Below are 18,318 nucleotides of genomic sequence, written 5' to 3'. Positions count from 1 at the left end.
AGAGGGAACAGAAAGCAAAGAGGGAAGCCCTGGATTCGATCACCTTGATAACAGTGGGGGCTGTTGAAACTGAGGATATAAATGTGAAGAGAACAGTGGGCTCTGGGTTTAACAGAGATTTACCACCCCAGTAGAGCACCTGAGCCCCTCCAAGAGCCCCAAATGAGCCCTTCTAATTGGACTGATTTGGCTGACCAGTGCAGCCTCTGCCAGCCTGCAGCCCTGGAGGACTGAGAAGAAAGGGAGAAAAGGGAAGAGAAGGAGGAGGCGGAGAGCAGGAAGGGAGGGGAGGAGCAGGAGATGCTGTCTGGCTGCAGATGAGCTCTAGTTACAAGAGCCGTTAGCCACCCTGTTAAACTGCTCTTCTTATCTTAACACCAGGAAATGGATCACTAAACTCCTTTGTTTAAATCGGATTCTGGAGGAGGAAATCGTTACATGAGAAATGTGTCTCAAGAGTGCCGCTGCTTTATCCTTAAGTCCTAACATGGCATGGAACTTATCTCTATAAGTGCTGTTTTCAGGCTTTGAGAAGCTGTCGAGAAGCATCGACGCTCGGTGAGACGAGGATCTGATTTTTTAAGTCTGCGGCGCAGCGTTCAGAACATTTAATTTCCCTGTTTAGCAAAGGTGAAAAATCATATTGTGGTGATAAAGTGCTAGAATAAAGATGTTCTCTCAAGACCCAAAACCAGTTCTCAAGAACTAAACAGTATTTCCAGGTGCTTTCCTTACATTTAGTCAAGAGCAGTGAGTTTCCTCGTGTCTAAGCACATTTTGTAATGTTTTTTTCAGTCAGTTGCGATGGTAGCCACGTATCTTGGTGTCTGCGCTGCCAGCAGACTGTAAAATGATAAGAATTAATGACTGTAAAGCTGACAGGCATCAACAGACGCGAGTGGGATTGTTATGCAGAGGGCCCACAAGTATCTGAATGAGCAGTCTAAACAGCAAGTGCTTTAGCCTGAAACTGACACCGGGCTGTCAGTAAACTACAAATATCTGCCTTCTGATAAGTTAAAGAGCATTAAGATCACAGTGACAGTGACAAAATACAAAAATGTTACCCTCTTAGTTCTGATTAAGTTGTGTCCAAATGCTAACTTGACAAACAGATTAGTAAATCTGGTGGTATGGTTGGTTTAATAGCTGACCTGGCTTGTAAATGTCCTTTTCAAAAGAGGAGCATTACAGTGAAAGGAGAGCAGTGGGCCAAACTGTCTCCACCAGGTGCTAAGATAAAAAAAAAACCTCAGACTTAGAAGCTAGGTCAGCCAAAAGTTGCTATTCATTTTAAAAGGGACCTGGCAATGCAGCCCAGTGCAGAGACTCAAAAGGTGCCCGGCGACACCACGGGAGAAAATTGAGAGCCGAGTCACTGCAAAAATGTGTACTCCAGTTCCCACTTCAGGTCAAGGAAAACCTGCTAATTTTTGGGCGCACAAATGAGTATCGAGCCGGTTCCATGTTGGTGGGAAAGGGGGCCACGGTCAGGGAATCACTAAAGTCATTAGTGTGCATGTGATATATTTTACAGGATGTGAAAGTTTTTACCTGCTGGTGGTGCTAGATGACAAGTCAGAGGATCCTCAGAGTCATTAGGATTCGTTCTCTGGGTGTCATGGATATGTGCACCAAATGTCACGGACATCCGTTCAATAGTTGTTGAGACGTTTCACAAAATAACACAAATGTGAAGTTGAGAATTCATACACCAGTTTTCACTGAACTGTCTCATTTTTCTACGCTACTATAAAGCCGGTGCGTGCTGTCAGTTTCCAGGGGTAAACCAGAGAGCAATCCTGCTTTTGTTTAATCCCACCATCAAAGCTTTTATATGTTCGTGGTGAATCGCTGGTCTTGAGTGATGTTTGTGGATGTAGTTCACGAGTTCAGAATGTACAGAAAGAAGGAGGATTTGTGTGATTACAGGGTTGAAACTTAGTGCAAAAGGGAGAGAAAAAGAAAAAAAAGGACTTCAAGTGTTTTCAAACAGAGTGGGGGTTGCACATGACAAATGTCTCTCGGTGTCACAGTGGAGAGACACATCTGTTAAAACCGAGCCGTGGCTGTTCCAAGAGACAGACGACTAACAAAGCGTCAGACAACAATGTCAGCGTGGGTCGGCCTTGAGGTTATAAAACTTCCATCTGACTTCCATCTTTATCAGGCGCCACAATGCCACCGTGTCAACAAATCACAATGGGGAACTTTCTATTATATGTATCTTCCTAAACAATTTGCCTTCCTGCAGATTGAAGTTTTTCGACGTTTTTTTTTTTTCATTGTGCACAAGCCAAGGACTGAAGGCATCCACTTGTAAAGCAACTTGACACTTCAGTCTCGACATTGCATTTGTGGCATGTTTTGTTTGCGTTTGTTTACTTTTATGGGTACTTTTTTGTTGTGTTGCTATCAGAAATGTTGTTATAAATGTTGCCTTGACTGTCAACAGACCTCACAGTTAAGATTCTTAAATCTTAGCTGACAGGCAACAACTGAGATTTGGTAACAATGCCCACAGGTTCCTGGATGAGCCGCGTGTATCCGTAAATGAAAAAAAAAAACAACTCCTCTCGTGATGCCTGGAACTTGTACCCAGCAGCCACTAAACCACTAAGCACCGTCGTGTATTCATTAGTGGGCCGTTTTGCCGGGGCGAAGTGACAGGTTGGTGACAAGGCCTTCATCACCATCCTGGGCACTGGAAGCCCGAAGTTGCGGCGCGTCCCAATCCGCTCGCTGTGTGTTGTGCAGCCCAGATCTGTCCCGGCCGTCTCGCTGCTTCTCAGCTGTGACTGGGTAGCAAAAGCAGCGCCAGACGTGATAAATATTCCATCTGCTGAGAGGCCGTTTCCCTCCCCTGATCCCCTGCAGAATGAGCCATGAAAAGACCAGCTTGTCTGCTGTCTGTCTCTCTATGTGTGTGTGTGTGTGTGTGTGTGTGTGTGTGTGTGTGTGTGTGTGTGTGTGTGTGTGTGTGTGTGTGTGTGTGTGTGTGTGTGTGTGTGTGTGTGTGTTTTCCTCAGAGCTTTGTCACTCACTCTGTCTTTAAGTTTGTCAATCTATCTCGTCCGTCTGCTCTTCTGGCCACTGTCTGTCTGTCTGTCTGTCTGTCTGCGTGTCTATCTCCTCCCCTGTCTGTCTGCTTGTCTATAAACCTGCCTACCTGTTTGTTTTCATTTCTTGTCCCGAGGTATATCAGCCTGTCGAGCTGTCTGCCTGAATATTTATCCTACATATTTGTCCTTCTTTATTGATATGGAAATTGCAATCACTTATATTTTATCTGAATATCTGCTTTTCTTTGCGGCGTGAAGAAAAAAAGTCTCCGTCTTATGACTTCACCCCTTTCTCCCATTTTATTATGCAGCACATCTTGAGAGACGCGAGAATGTTTATTCTATCTATTCTCCGCACAGTTGCTCTGACCCCCGAGGTCGTTACTTTTGATGGCTTGTCAAGTTGTTGATCGAGGATTTTAAGCATATTCGGCTGAGAGAAGCTCACTGAAAGTCATCGTGGACAAAAAAATATCAGCTACAACCTCAGTGTGACTTCCCGGCTACTTGACCTGTTTGCATGGCCTGGTCTGTCTCCATCTCCAGTGTGCTTCTCATTCGTCTCGTTCGCTCAATCGCCTGCACGCCACTCCAGCCACAGGTACACTCTGAGAGGTAAGGGTTCCAAAAGGGTTCATACTGAAGAGCTGGGGTTCTAACCAGAACCATTTCTGGGTAGAACCACCATTTTGTATGACAGAGGCTTCCATTAAGAACCATTTCCATCCAAATAACCCTATTTGGACTACAGAGTTCTTCGGTAGCATTATCAGGCCTATTTAAAGTTCCTCAAACTTGAACATTTTCCTGTGATCTCCATAGAACCCCCACGAATGGGTTCTAGATGAAACCCTTGGACTATAAAAGGGTTCTCCATAGAGCCCCTGGCTGGGTTCTGGATGAAACACTTGAAATATGAAATGGTTCTGTGTACAACTCTCTGGATGGGCTCTAGATGAAACCCTTGGAATATAAAATGGGTCTCAGTGGAACCACTTCAGGGGGGTTCTTGTAACGTGAAAAGGTTCTTGAAAGAAATCCCAGAGAGAGTTCTGGGTAGAACCATTACACCATTGAAAGGCTGTCTGTAGAACCTCTGTAGGGGGTGTATGGGTGGAACCTTCACTGATGGTTCTGGGTATAACCCTTTTTGTTGGATTCTAGGTAGAACCCTATAAAGGTATTACAGGTGAAACCTTTATAAAAAAGTTCTAGTTAGATCCAAAAAGAGTTCTGCTATGTGGACAAGCCGAAGAACCCTATATGGTTGTAGTTTTATTTTACTTTTATTTCTAAAAGTGTATCTCTGGTAAGAGGGGCAGGAAGCCAGCGGTGAAATCTTCCTGCAGCCTGAAAGACAAAGCAGGTTCGCTCCAGAGAATCAGCCGCACCTCATGCACATCTTATCGTCCAGCAGCGGCACGACAAAGCAGGATATGCAGCAGTCCAGGGACACGGCGCTCCTCCGAGCTGATGCCTCCGGGCGGGTGACCTTCAGTGCTCTCACTGTAAATCCTTACATTCATCTGCTGCGTGCACTATCTCAATGTGACAGAGAGCCCGAGCTTTGATAGTGACTTCTATTCAAAGTTTAATGATTTTCCGGGCTCAGGCTAAGTCCTCGGATGGAGCCGCGGCCCTCACCTGTCCTCGCACTCCTGATCTTGATGTACTGCAGAGCTCAAGGAGGAAATGTACCAAAAAAAGTGGCACTGCGGGGGGAAGAGATTTGACTCAGTGAGCTGTAGGGGTGACAAAAGTTGATCCAGTAGCCCAGGCAGAACAGATTAGGTGTTTCCACAATCTCTGGAGTTAACCGAGTTTCACCTGACCAGTTTTATTGCAAAAGGAGATCTCTGACGTTCATAAAATGTGACGCAAAGTCTTTTTTAGAGGAGCGATAGGTGGTACTGTTACTGCGGGGGGTTAATAAGGTTGGTGGTGATGCTGCAGGGTGCTGTGCCAGTTCAAAGACGTGTGGGAGGATTTTTATCACCGTTCTAGTTATCACGACAGAACTGTAAAAAGCAGAGCAAATGTTAACCCCTTGAAGTAAAATGCTGAGGTTTGAAACCACGGCTGGAAGTTTTTCCTATAGGCCACACGTTGATAGACACTATCTCGCCACAGCTAATTAACATGGCACATGAGATTCCAGTTTAAAAAAAGCAGCAGTGAGCTCACACAAGACTGCACAGTTGGCTCTTGCAGGCAGGGGAGAAATGGCCTGTGTGCAGTGGTGGAAGAAGAATTCAGATCTTGTATTGAGCAAAGGTTGCAATACTTGAGTGTAAAATACTGTTACAAGTCAAAGTCCTGCATTTCAAATCATGCTTGAGAAAGATAATCCATCCACCTGACAGGTGTGGCATATCAAGATGCTAATTATTAAACAGTGCAGGATTTCTAATGTTTCTGAGACTATGGCAGCACATCCAACCGGCCTCACAATCGCAGATCACACCAGCGCAGGACCGCCACATCCGGTTGGTCATTTGAGACCAGCCACCCAGACAGACGATGCAACAGTTGGTATGCACAACCAAAGCATTTCTGCACAAACTGCCCCAAACCAGCTCAGGAGAGCTCACCTGGGAGCTCATCAGAGTCTTGACCTGGCTGCATTTTGTCATTTTGTTGTGACCGACTTGGATCGGAAATTGCTCACCTTTGCTGGTGTCTCTTCTCGGGTTGAATGTTAGTTTATTGCTCATGTGAGGTACATTTTAGAGTGGCCTGTCATTGTGACCAGTCCAAAGCACACCTGTGCACTAATTATGCTGTTTAATCAGCATGTTGATATGCCACACCTGTCAGGTGGATGGAGTACCTTGGCAAAGGATTAGCACTCATTAACATGCATTTTAACACATCTCTGCTCAAAATGTAAGAGAAATAATCATTTATAAGTATAAGTATTGTCTTATAAATTTGGGTATGAATGTTAAAGAAGATAAATATCAATTGTCTAACCATACTGATCTATACTCAGCAGATACCGTCCTTACTGAAATAACTTCACAGACATGATCGTCTACATTTCAGGCACAAATAACAAGAAACAAGCTTTCACGTGATCTGTGCCTTCTTATACTCCCCAAACAATTGCTAATTTTATTTCAGGTAAGTGTTTTTTCTTTGACTCCATAAGCCTACACATCCTATTCTGCATAAAGACATCAGCATGCATGAGTGACTCAATTTCAGCGGTGGGAGAGTGATTGCTTAATGCACTCGGTGCCGTTGGGAGGTCTGGTGGCTTAGATTGCCTCAGAGTCAGTTACGAGACAACAAAAGGTTTTTCTAACAAGAGTGTGTCTTTAATTATTCAAAAATGACAAATAAGTACTCTTTGGTGCCCACCATCCCCTGCATCCTCCACAAAAGACATCAGGGAGATGTCATTAAACTTTAAATTCACGGTGACGTTTCGCTCGCGCTGCGCCGGGTGGTGGAAAAACCTTTCATCATATCAGTGTCTCTGTGTCTATCCAAGTGTCTGTTAGCCTTCATTAAACAGAGAAACCAGGGATCCTGCTGGCTGCTAGCGAAAGAGGAGAGGGAAACGGGCTTCTGTCTGTGTGTTGCTTTCTTCTTTCTGTGTTGTCGGCTGCACGAGAGTAAAGCGACGCTTTTAACTTCGTGTTTTAACTCGACAAAGTCCTTTCATGGCCGAGCAACAGAGAGGTCCCTCTTGAGATTATCGTATTTGGAGTAATATCCAAGAATGTTGGACACTTGGCTTTGAAACAAGAAGCTTTACCACCCAACGTTTTGTCATCCATAATGTGCTTTATTTCTATATCAGTGAGCACATAATTCAAAGACACAGCCATATTTTACTCCTATTAGTCGTCTCGTTTTAAAGGAAAGCGTCGCTGCGTTGTTTTTCTGTGGGAAGAAAAAGCTGTTGAAAGTTTTATCTGAGAGGTCGTGTGTTTAAATCCCCAGACTGGTCAAACAATCCGGTGAGAGGGACCTGTTTTCGCTCACCATATGCTGTTGGCATTACTCTGTATAGTTCTGACTTTCAGTTTGTGATATCAGTTTGCTCACACGGCTAATTGCTGTGATCTGTGACATCGCTGGAATCCGACAGGGGTAAAGACCACAAGCTGTCAGACGGTGACACCGGGTGAAATACAAACCCACAGTCCCTGTTTGTTATGTGCAAACACCTTCGGAAATGAAAGTGGCAGCAATTTGATATTACAATCCTTAGATTCAATCCATTAGACAGTAAAACATGATTATGGTAAGGATGTTACACAGGGGCTCTCAAAGTCTACACTGTGACTTATTTCCCAGTTACCAGCATGGCACTGTTATTCTGCAGTTTACCTACTGTAATCTACAACAACAGTTTATTATTGTAGAATATATTACAGTACTGTGCTGTACAGAATATAGGTTTGACAGTACAACACTGGAAGCTGCCAGCATGAAACCGTGATGTTTTAATGAATAATAGTCGTCGACCATTAAATTAATCTCCAACTCAAAAACCAAAATACTGTGATTTCAGTTTCTTTAATGAGATATTTTCTGGTTTCTTTACTCCTCTTTGACAGTGAACTCAAAATCTTTGGGTTGTGGACAAGATAAGACATTCAAGGATGTCATCTTGGGCTCAGATCAACATTTTAGAGACCAAACAACTAAATAATGAATAAAGGAAATAATCACCAGTTTAATCAACAGTGAGAGAGGTACTGTTCGTCATATTTCCAACATTTTGGTTTAGCTCCTTCAGTTTCATGCTGCGATGCTCTTGATATTAAAAGCCTCCCTTTATTTTGCCACTTTATGCACATTCATTGCCTTCATAAGCTGTGAATCACAATGTCAAGCAGGTAAAACTACAACTGACTTTCTTTATTTTTCACTAAACCTTCATGCACTTCTTCTTCTTTTACCTCAAACAACGTTCTCGAGCCCCCACAACCATCTCCTCCCCCGGAGGGACACGCCTCACAGTTTGAAACTCTCTGCTCTAAAAGAGGTGATGGATGTTTACAACAGACAGAAAGACAGTCGGGGTAAAGTTTAGTTTTCTCTCCAAATAAGTCAACCCTGCAGGTGTGTTTACTATGAAGTTACTGTCTCCCATTTCAACAGCTGTTGTTAGCGTGTAAAATGTTTAGAAGTGACTGGAGTGATGCACAGAGCCGAGGAAATACAAAGTAATGAAAAAATATAGTATTTTGAAGGATTTTTGGTGCATTTTTATTATTCCACAGTAGTGATTCAGGGAGTGAGAGATGGAAAATGGCCTGTCCTTTAACAAAATGTGCCAAACATCTCAATATGTCTGGGTTCAATGTCAACTGAACAAGAAGCCAGACGAGAACATCACCCACATGAAATCATTTTTATAATTTTTTCATGGTTCAGATGAGGATTTATCTGATAAATGCAAGACTAAGAACCAAACAGCATTCAATGTCGTCCCTCACTGCTGCAGACACTGTTAGTCTGCGATAAAAAGTTCATGTTTTATTACACAGCACTACTTATAGTCAACTTTAGTTTAGCAGATAATAGTATTGACATTGGCCATAATGATTAAACTTTTATCTGCAGCCCTGTGCGCCCCTGCAGTGAATCAGATGGCCTTCCTCAGTGAGACTCTCAATATAATAATGAAAGAAAAATAACACCCACTCCTGCAGAAACGACTGCTCGTGAACAACTACAACAAATTATCTTTTTTCCCCCCGCTCTCACCAGCAGATAACATGCTCTGGAACGATTTTCAAAATGCATATCTGGCACTTTGAAAATGAACTCTTCAAGCAGAATATTGTGCATCGGAGGCGAGTAGGCAGCTGAGTTGCGTCTGTGTTTTCATACTGAAGAATAAGCAGGAAGAGGGTGGAAGACTTCAAAGCGGCTTTTTTCGTGCCACCAGAGTATTCCATGGATAATAGACTTAAGGGGAAGATTTATCAAACAGCACACTTGAGGACTCTAATATGAATGCAGGCGAGAGAGAGTTTGAGTGTGGCGGAGATGTGTGTCGTTGTGCACGCAGCAGCAGCAGCAGTGTGCGTTGCTGTTGACAGGCATCTGTGCTTCTTTGTGCCGGCAACACACGCCCCGTGAATGCGCTTTCTAGGTGCGCTTACGACCGCAGGCAGGTTCACGGGTGCCATCTCTCGTTCTAAATTTGTGAAGTGAATATGCTAATGAGCGGCCTGCGCGCCCACGCAAAACGCACAACCATCTCCCTCACAAGCCGTCCACCTACAAACACACTCGGCACCCCTCGGGGGCCTCGGGGAACGGCTTATTTATGCAAACCTCTCCTGTTGATCTCTGCCAACTTTGATACATGTTGAATAATTTCCATCAGCACACAGTCATCATCCAATCCAGAGCCCTATCAGTCACACTGAACCATATTGAAAAAGCATTAGGGTGCACTCGTGCTCTATCATCACGCTGGAAACGTAAACATTTGAATTGACTTGATGATTAAGCATGGCCGACTGGATTTCTCGGCAGAATAATGGCCTAATACTTATCAATATTAAGCAGGGGGTCTTTCCTATTACAGCCTCGCAGCGAAGTCATTAATTGTGCAGCTCTCATGAAAAATATGCAAATACGCCGTTGACATTCTGATATGTAAATGGTGCCACTTTTTTTTTTTTTAATAATGAAGAGTGGAGATTACACCACTGCTTGTAGATGGAGCTTCACGAGAGCTGTGCAAAGAGGAAATGCTAACTCCAGAAATGTATTACAAACTCATTATTGGTTTTATTGCATTTTGCCATTAAAGTCTCTTTAAAAGACAAATGAGCCAGAGCCATTTCACTTCATCCAATTCTCCATTTTAATCTGCTCCTCACATGAACTTAAAGCAGCTAAAAGGACTTTCTTTCTTGTTGATGCTGGCGCCCCCTGTGGACAAAAGCGGTAGAGCACCAACTCAGAAGCGAGTGAAAGAAGACTTTCTACTTTAAAAATGCAATATGTAAGAATAGGCCACCTGTTGAATTTTTCTCAACTTATCAACCGCTAACTGCTGCCAACTGTAACTACTATTAACTATTTAACTCAGTTAGCCGTGCAGCTAGCGGTCCGGACAGGGAGCTCAGAGCACGGCGGAAGTGTCAGTATTTACTAGCTTGCTAGCACAAGAGCTTTAGACGGGGCCGGCTGGCTAGCTGGTTAGCATGCCAAACATGCTTTGCAAGATAATGTGTAAATCATAATACATCATACATACATCAGCTTTACATACATTTGTTGATAATGTTAGTGACATTTTTTATTATTTCAACCAAAATTGTTACATATTGCACCTTTAAATTAGCAATTTGTAAGAATTGGCCATCTTGCATTCATAGTCCCGACAAACAGGGGCAACATATCACCAGAGTAACTGCTAACTGCTGCTAACTGTATTCTGTTAATACACCCATAGCTGTAGCTATTGTTAGCTTGTTAGCTCAGTTAGCCGAGGAGCTAGCTGGACTACCAGGGGGGTTGTTGGTGTTTACACGGCTAGCACAGGAGCTTTGGACCACTGGGAATAAGATGTTTTCAGGCCTGGGGCGAGCTGTTTAGCATGCTAACTTCAGTAGATATCCATTCAACACAATACAGTCATAAACCTTTATTTCTTTACATTCTGTTGATAATTTTAGTTCATTTTTGAATGTTTTAAGTTAAAATTCCTACATATTGCAGCTTTAAACACAGCCGTACCACCAGGCTACTGAGCAGTCTCCTTTTTCAGGCTCCTCAACTAATCCTCAGCATCCTCCCGCGCCATTTTATGACTTATCCGACCTCCAGAAGTCATAATCCATCCCAGTGACAGGCATTAGGGAATAACTATAATAACTGAGTTCATAACTCTCGCTGATCATCTCATTTGCTCATGTAGGTCATCGAAATTTAATTGAGACGGTTTCATAACCATTTAAAAGTTTCCTTGTCGAGTTTATTCTAGTCGAAAGGCATTCTGACTTTTTTTATTACTTCGAAAAGCTTTTCATGCTACAGCTGCCGCTGCAGTCAGCCTTGTTACCAGACAACACCCCGCTGATGCCTGAGCACACACAGACACGGTGTGTAAAACTCACAGCTGATCTCAACACGAACACAAATTGTGACAAACGGTGCGGGCAGTGTGCGAGTATTGATTGAAGGTTGTAAAGCTCGCAGGCAGCAAGGTGAGGTCAGAGGGACGCTGCCGTTGTCCTGTGATGATACTGACCACTGAGATGGAGCGAGGGAGATGATAGAAGTTTAAGGGATAAAAAGACAGAGGGATGTAGTCCAGAGTTTTAGCACTTAAACATAGAAATAAAAATCTGCTTTATCAGGACTGTGTGGTTGAATCAAGCTAAAAAACTCACCTAATTTGTTATCCGGAAGCTTTTCAGTCACACGTGACATGTTGAAGATTGTAACAGGTGGTTGAAAGCTCCTCGATTAGCATAAGAAGCTAAGGGAACAGGCTTTCGGGGCTCTCAGAGACACTGTAGGAGATTTACTGGCTCGAATCCTTAGGCTGGACAGAAAATCGCTCTCAGAGACTTCTACTGAAGGACACTCGAGTGAAGCGCAGCTGAAAACGCTTTTTCAATACTGAAGGTTGTTTCATTATAAACACACACCATGTAATTTCAGCCGCAAGAGGTCGTCCAATCAAAACAAAACTAAAGACATAAGTAAGCGTGGGATGATGGGAGCTGTTGTCATCATGGCTAAACAACAGCCACCGCCGATGAAAATCTATCTGATGTGACTCAGGGACGAATGTTCTCAGGTAATGCTTTTATGGTTTGATGCATGTCATGTTGTGACATCGCTCGCCAGCTTCCCTCCTCACTCTCTCTCTGAAGTCAGGTGACCAATGGAAATGCACCGTTATCTTACGAATTTCTCTGGGTTTGAACATTTTTGGAAACATTTGGGATAATGTGAGTACACAGCTCAACAAAATATACAACAAAGACCTGAACTACCCACCTGAGACGAAGCGAGACTCGCACAGAGAAGTCACAACTGAACAAATCATCAAAATGAGCACAAAAAAATTTGTGTTTTCTGACATGTCGCGTCGCATTTCAGCTGATTGAAAAGAGGGTGAAAAGAGGTTTTAGATGTCCAGTTTTCAACTTGAAGTCAAAGTTAAAATCCCTGCTGGTGCTCGCTGGGATGCCTCGCAGTGTGACCCTTTTAATGGAAGTAGCACAATGTTTTTGTCAGGATTTATCTGTTGTTGTTCTTCAAAAGCCTTTTCCTCTCTTAATCTATAATCCCTGCTTTTATGAAAGCTCGATTTTGTTTTTATCTGATTTGTCCGAGCGTGATTCGTCACATGTTGTCTTGTCATTTGTTGATTGCATCACAAGAAGAAATTAGAAGCATTTCCCTGTTAATGCAAAAATGTAAAGACTGCTTAGAGGTGTGAATCAATATTAAATTGGCTGGTCAGGATATGAATACATTAAAAGAGTCTTCTGACTGTGACCAACGCTTCAATTTCATCCGAGCGAACGGCCAAAACAGGCATCCCGTCTGTGATTTAGTCCCCTACAAATCTAGAATTTGTGCGTAAATATAAATCTAGGAGAAGATTTAGGAGACAGGAAAGAGGAGAGAAAAGGTGATTTGATAGACAAAAACACAGGATGGAGGGCAAATGGAGAGGAAGGTCGTGAAAGTGAGAAAGCGAGAGAGCGGCACAATGAAGTATAAGGTGGAGGAGAGTAAAGGTGAGAAGAGGAATGATAGCGCCAAGGCTTAATTACAGGTCTGTCCCCTGTTCTCCAGGTCAGACCATGATTCACAGCCAATGGACAAGCAGTCGTGTGTGTGTGTGTGAGTGTGTGACGGTGTGTGTGTGGTTTTAGGACGGGTGGGCAAGCAGCCACCAGCTGCACAGAAAAGTCCATAACCTTATCACCGCGAGGAGGGTCAAAGATATGGACTCAAACTACTGTAAATAATATCCTCATTGTGAGGGGACGGAGGGAGAGACGGGGTGAAATAAAAATAGTTGGATGGAGGGGTCATGAGATGGAGAGGGCAGGAGGGCGAAAAAGTTACAGGTGATGAGAAAATATAAGTTTCAGAGGGCATCGCTTCATTTCTTCCAGCATTTGAATTTATTATTGTGCATTTAATTTCTGGCCTTTTGTGATTTCTTTAACAACAACGCTGATATAAGACAATCGTGTAAAAGGTAAGCAAACCCGATCATGATACTATCACCTGTCACCGGCTGTTTTTGGAGAAATCCCACAACTTTCCGTCTTTTGTTGCTCCCGTCCTAACTTGTTTGAAACGCGTTGCTGGCTTCAAATTCAGAAAAAGCAAAATAGATGAGGTCAAACATTAAATATATTGAGTATGTGTCAAAAAGGAACAGCAGTTTTACACATGCTGTTTGTTTATGTTTCACATTGCGTCCCAATTTTTCTGGCATCCCTGATTTTTCTGGCATCAGGGTTGTGATGAAAAAAAAAAAATGGAGTTTGGCATGATGGAGGAAACTCAGTGCTTCCTCGCAGCACGTAAACTCATTCTCAGATTACCTGCGTAACCTGCTTTCTCTGAGTGACCTGGTTTATTCAGCGCAGGTAAACAAACTGCTTTCGGATTCACTCTCATTTCCTAATAGCTGCTATCGGGGAAGTAAATTCTGTGTGAGGTTCCCACTGCTGCCTCGCTTTTAAGCAAACAAATTGCTGCAAGGCTTTTATTGTACAACACCGATTCCAAAAAAAGTCTTTCTAATCCCTCTTTGACGATTGAAAACTAAACAAAGATATGCTTATTCTGAATTTGATGGCAGCAACATGTTGTTAAACAAGTTGGGACAAAAATTCAATCTTCTGTTTTAGCATCCAAACCCTTTTCAAGCCAGGGTTGTAAACGCAGCTACTGGAGGTGTATGTGAAAGACTTTAATGACCTTCTATTGAGTCTCTTAATTATTGAAACTGGTTTAATAGCTCGATATGAACAAATTGTGCTGCAGGTGACAGGTGCGATCACACTTTGCACAGTTTGCACCGACCACACATGGAGAACCACCTAGGCCGTGTCCACATGTTTAATCAGGTTACAATCCAACCCTTTCACCTGAGTTTTCTTCCTTCTTCCTTTCTGAAAACCCTCCAGATGCAAATCCTGCACCTTTGTCTTGGGTGAGAGGGGGAACTTGGCTGCACATAAATTGAGAGAAAAAGATAATAAGTATCAGCGTACGAGACAGACGGTGTTAAGAGCGAGATAATGTAACTTCAGGGAGGAAAAGAGCGAGGGACACATACTGTAATATAGCAGAGAGAGAGGAAGAGAGAGTGCTTATACAACCTCGGGGACAGAGATAGGAGGACGAGTACACTCTATATAACCTCAGACATGCTGAAAGCTGTGATAGAAGACAGGAGATACGGAGAGTGAATAAAGCCTTAACAGAACGTAAGTACACTCGGTACGCCGTGGTTTCGTATTTACTGCTGTGACTTTAAACTCGGAGATGAAGAGATGAGATATATACGTATAACCACAGAGAGGCTGTATGGGGAGAGCCATACAAACAGAGAGGTGCAAAAGTAATACAACTTTTACAAGACACACTACGGGAAGTTTGTGGAGCGAGATGAAGGGAAATACTGCAGAGAGAGAGCGACACAGGGAGCTTCATGAACGGGAGCTCTGGTCATGTGTACCTATAGATGGGAGCCGTGATCCAGATCGTGAAACCTGTGCAGGAATGTAATCAAAGTACATTTATTCATGTACTTTTTTTTTCTTTTCAGAGAGGAATACTGCACTTTCAGTCAAGCTGCCAGAATAAAATATTGGCATTGTAACTTTCTGCAAACCACAGATGTCCTATTATGTTCAGATTGAATGTATATGAGGTGACGTTATCAGGAGAAGGAGGAGGGCACGGTGGCGGCAAGACGCCTGCCACACCACCATTCGCTTCCTGTGATTGCGACAACAAAAGCAGGAACTCTTAATGAGACGTAGACATTTTTTAGCCGTAAAACTGGGTATTTCAAGCCAAACATGGTCTTTTAGAAACCCGAACCCAAAGTGTTTTTGTGCCTGAACGTAACCAGAACAAACCACAGCATTGTCAAGACATAAAATTGAAAATTGAAACGTGAAGAAACGTAAAGTTTCAACATCTCTAATTTGCTGAACCGTGCAACACTAACATTTATTCTGGCAATTTTATTACAATTTTATACACATGCACTTCACCCATTTCAGCAGCCGATCAGCACCTTGTTGCAAAGTCAGCGGGTCAAGTCAGTAATAAACTGTCAGCTGGACAAAATGGGAGAGTTTTGGATGGAAGGATGGAGGGTCAACCTATCAATTTGTTTGAGGAACGGCCACAAGCCTTAGAAATGAACATTTCCGGCTTGGGAAACCTTAGAATGAGTAGGGAGTGGGTCCTTCTCATCTTGTTGTGAATCTTTGGTTTGAACAGGGCTAATGATTTTCAGTGCAGGATCTTTCCTTGTAGCACAGTATTTTGACAGTGTGGTATCAGTACCGAGGATCTAAACACTTCACGTCCACCGCTGCGTGAAACACACACTGCTGTCTGGAAGCTCTGTAGGTGCTTCTGAGTTTCTACAATGCTACAACACCTCCCTCCCTCCCTCCATCACTCGTCCTTCAGATGACTCAGCTCACCACCATCTGACGAGCGTGTACACAGAGCTGCAGAGCCTCACACTGTTATGACAGACTGAGTCCAGCTCGTGGAAGTCAGTCTCACTCCTTGTTTTTTGACACTTTTCTGTAATGGTATTTCCACTGTACTGTTACACAGTGAGGTGGGCTGAGTTGGACCTTGTAAGACAAATGTGGCCTTCAACTGTGGAACTGTTGATATGAATTGGTTTAATGTAGGTTTTGCATTATGTCGGGATCAGACTGCATGATTTTCTTTTTCTTTTTATCAGATTAGGCTATTTTAGTGTCGTATATTCTTGGTTGCTGACACCTCGGACACCTACCAATCGATGCTTGCTGTCTTGCACAACTCAACCCACTCGCCAGAACAAATGCTGGAGATGTATATTTCTACACACCATGGATATGTTGAAACTTTGTGTTTCTTTAAGTTAAATTTTGTATTTTATCTTGTGCTTATGATCTGGTTAGGTTAAGGCACAAAACCCACTCGGTAAGGGTTAGGAACACATCATGGTTTGGCTTAAAATACCTGTTTTGGCTGCTACAAAGATTGCTGGAAATGTCCTCAATCCCTGCCAAAAAATATCTAGTTTTTGTTGCCACACTGGGCTGGAAACTGAACCGAGGTCTCCTCAGAAAATACCCAGCGGTGTCACATAAACAAATCTTGGATATCAGTCTCTGACTGCGGTCACTGGCTTGGCAGCCTTCTTGCCTGTAACTCCACCACTGTCCTCTCTCCCTCCCAATATGAAAGTCAAGTGATAAATGTGATATGGCAGAAATGTCAATATGGTGCGTGACCAATGACAAGTACAAATGTGAACATACAGTATCTATTATGTGAATATGTGATCGGAGAGGAAGTGCCAGGAACTGATTTGTTCCAACGACATCATTTCCTCCATCCCTTTGCTTCGCCGTGTTTACAGCTGTATGAAGAGCGCTCTGTGCTCCAACTGGTCAACATCACAGAACAGGCCGTAAAACAAACCTTGCCTGTTTGCCAGGATGTTGTGAGGCTGCGTCATGACATTATGCACGGGATAAAACAAGCACCCACGTCTGTCCGGCTGGGCAGTTATCAGGCGGAGATTATGTTATCTGATTCCAGTTTAATTACGCTTTACTATGATATTGACTGTGGGTGTTTGTTCAAATGATTTAGAAGGTCAGGGAGAAGAACAATGGCTGTCTTCTTGTTTTGCGTCTTGTATTTTTTCTTCTTCATGAATAATATACAATGTGCAGTTGAGTTGCATAGGAGGGTTTCTGCGAGTCACCAGGATACATTCACATTTGTACTCGTCATAGGCTTACATACCATATTGAGACTTATATCACATTGACATTACATGTTTAAGACCTGGCCGTCACATCTGCAGGTGAAGGGAATGGTGGAGTTACAGGTGTGAAGACTACAAAGCCAATGACCACAGTTCTAGACTGCGTTTCGACATTTGTAAATCTGACATGACTGGATATTTTTAAAGAGACCTCGGGACAATTTTCCAGTCGAATTTGTTGCAACAAAAAACAGATATTTTTGACTAAAGGTGTCCAGCCATGTTTATGTTGACCAAATCAGGTATTCTAAGATGGAGAGTGATCTTCCCCTAACCCTAACCGAGTGTTTTTTGTGCCTTAACCTAACCAGAGCATAAGCAGAACTTTGTCACAACATAAAATATATAATTCAAAGAAATGTAAAGTGGCAACATAAGGACATTTAAACCTTCAACATGCTCGTAGTTTGCAGAAACAAACATTGCCAACATTTATTCTGGATTGCCAGGATGCATACGTATAATGGATGAGTCGAGTGGGAGACGTGTATTTGTATTGTGGAATATGACTTGTTGAGTTCTCCGCTGATCAGCAGCTGATTATTTAAAGACACACCTGTCGGCGATCAAGCACAGCGTGAATCTGATGAAGCAAAATGCAAAACGGGTCATCTGCTCGTTGTTGCTTTGAATGTAATTGAGTCGAGTCCCCTCAGATCTTCGCACGGCACGGCGGCCAGCATGTAACGACCTGATCATCAATCATTTCCTATTTTCTAAATCAGAGCTTCAGTCACCAAAGTTCATCATTCAATTAATCATCTCTCTGTTTCAGCTAAATGTCAGGCTTTTCAATAAACGCAATCAAGTAAAATTCAACAAATTATCATCAAGCGCTCGCCGATGGCTCTAATTCAAGAACATGCTTTGTTAATTTATGAGCATATTCAGCGTTGCCACAAATTATTAAATTATACTTGCAAAACAAAGGAAGAAAGATACAGATCAGTCAAAACAAGGAAGGATGGTTTCATGTTGACTTTAATTAATAAAAGTGAAGGCTTTGAGTTAGATCTACTTTACGTGGAAATGATGATGTCTTTGGCCTTCTGCAGAATAAAAACCATGCCTGTAAATAAATATGATCTACCGTATCTGCCTGCAACCAGCTAAATACATCAGCTTTTCCTCCCAAAGAAACATTCTCTCATTAAAATGTTTCTCCAGTGGAACAGAGATCTTTGCTTCTTTTTTGCCAGCCGAGCACCTAACTTT

At 42.9% G+C, this 18,318-nt stretch overlaps 1 protein-coding gene across 3 annotated transcripts in view; it reads right to left on the bottom strand.

The window, feature by feature from the left end:
- gfra4a (GDNF family receptor alpha 4a) overlaps window positions 1-18,318 on the bottom strand; it is a 143,456-nt gene that overhangs the window by 99,683 nt on the left and 25,455 nt on the right. Inside the window, exon 1 of one of the 3 annotated variants that reach the window (XM_084382189.1) lies at window positions 5,731-5,804. The exons of the other annotated variants lie outside the window; for them this stretch is intronic. Coding sequence (XP_084238315.1) covers window positions 5,731-5,776 — 46 coding nt within the window. The 5' untranslated portion in view covers window positions 5,777-5,804. Of the gene's footprint in view, window positions 1-5,730; window positions 5,805-18,318 lie in introns of those variants that run through there. 3 annotated transcript variants of the gene reach the window in all.

The sequence above is a fragment of the Pagrus pagrus genome (genome assembly GCF_965226575.1).
Source record: "Pagrus pagrus genome assembly, chromosome: 18".
In the NCBI taxonomy this organism is placed as follows: Eukaryota; Metazoa; Chordata; class Actinopteri; order Spariformes; family Sparidae; genus Pagrus; species Pagrus pagrus.
The sequence above is the reverse complement of the archived record's forward strand: the minus strand, read 5'-3'. Positions and strand labels throughout refer to the sequence as shown.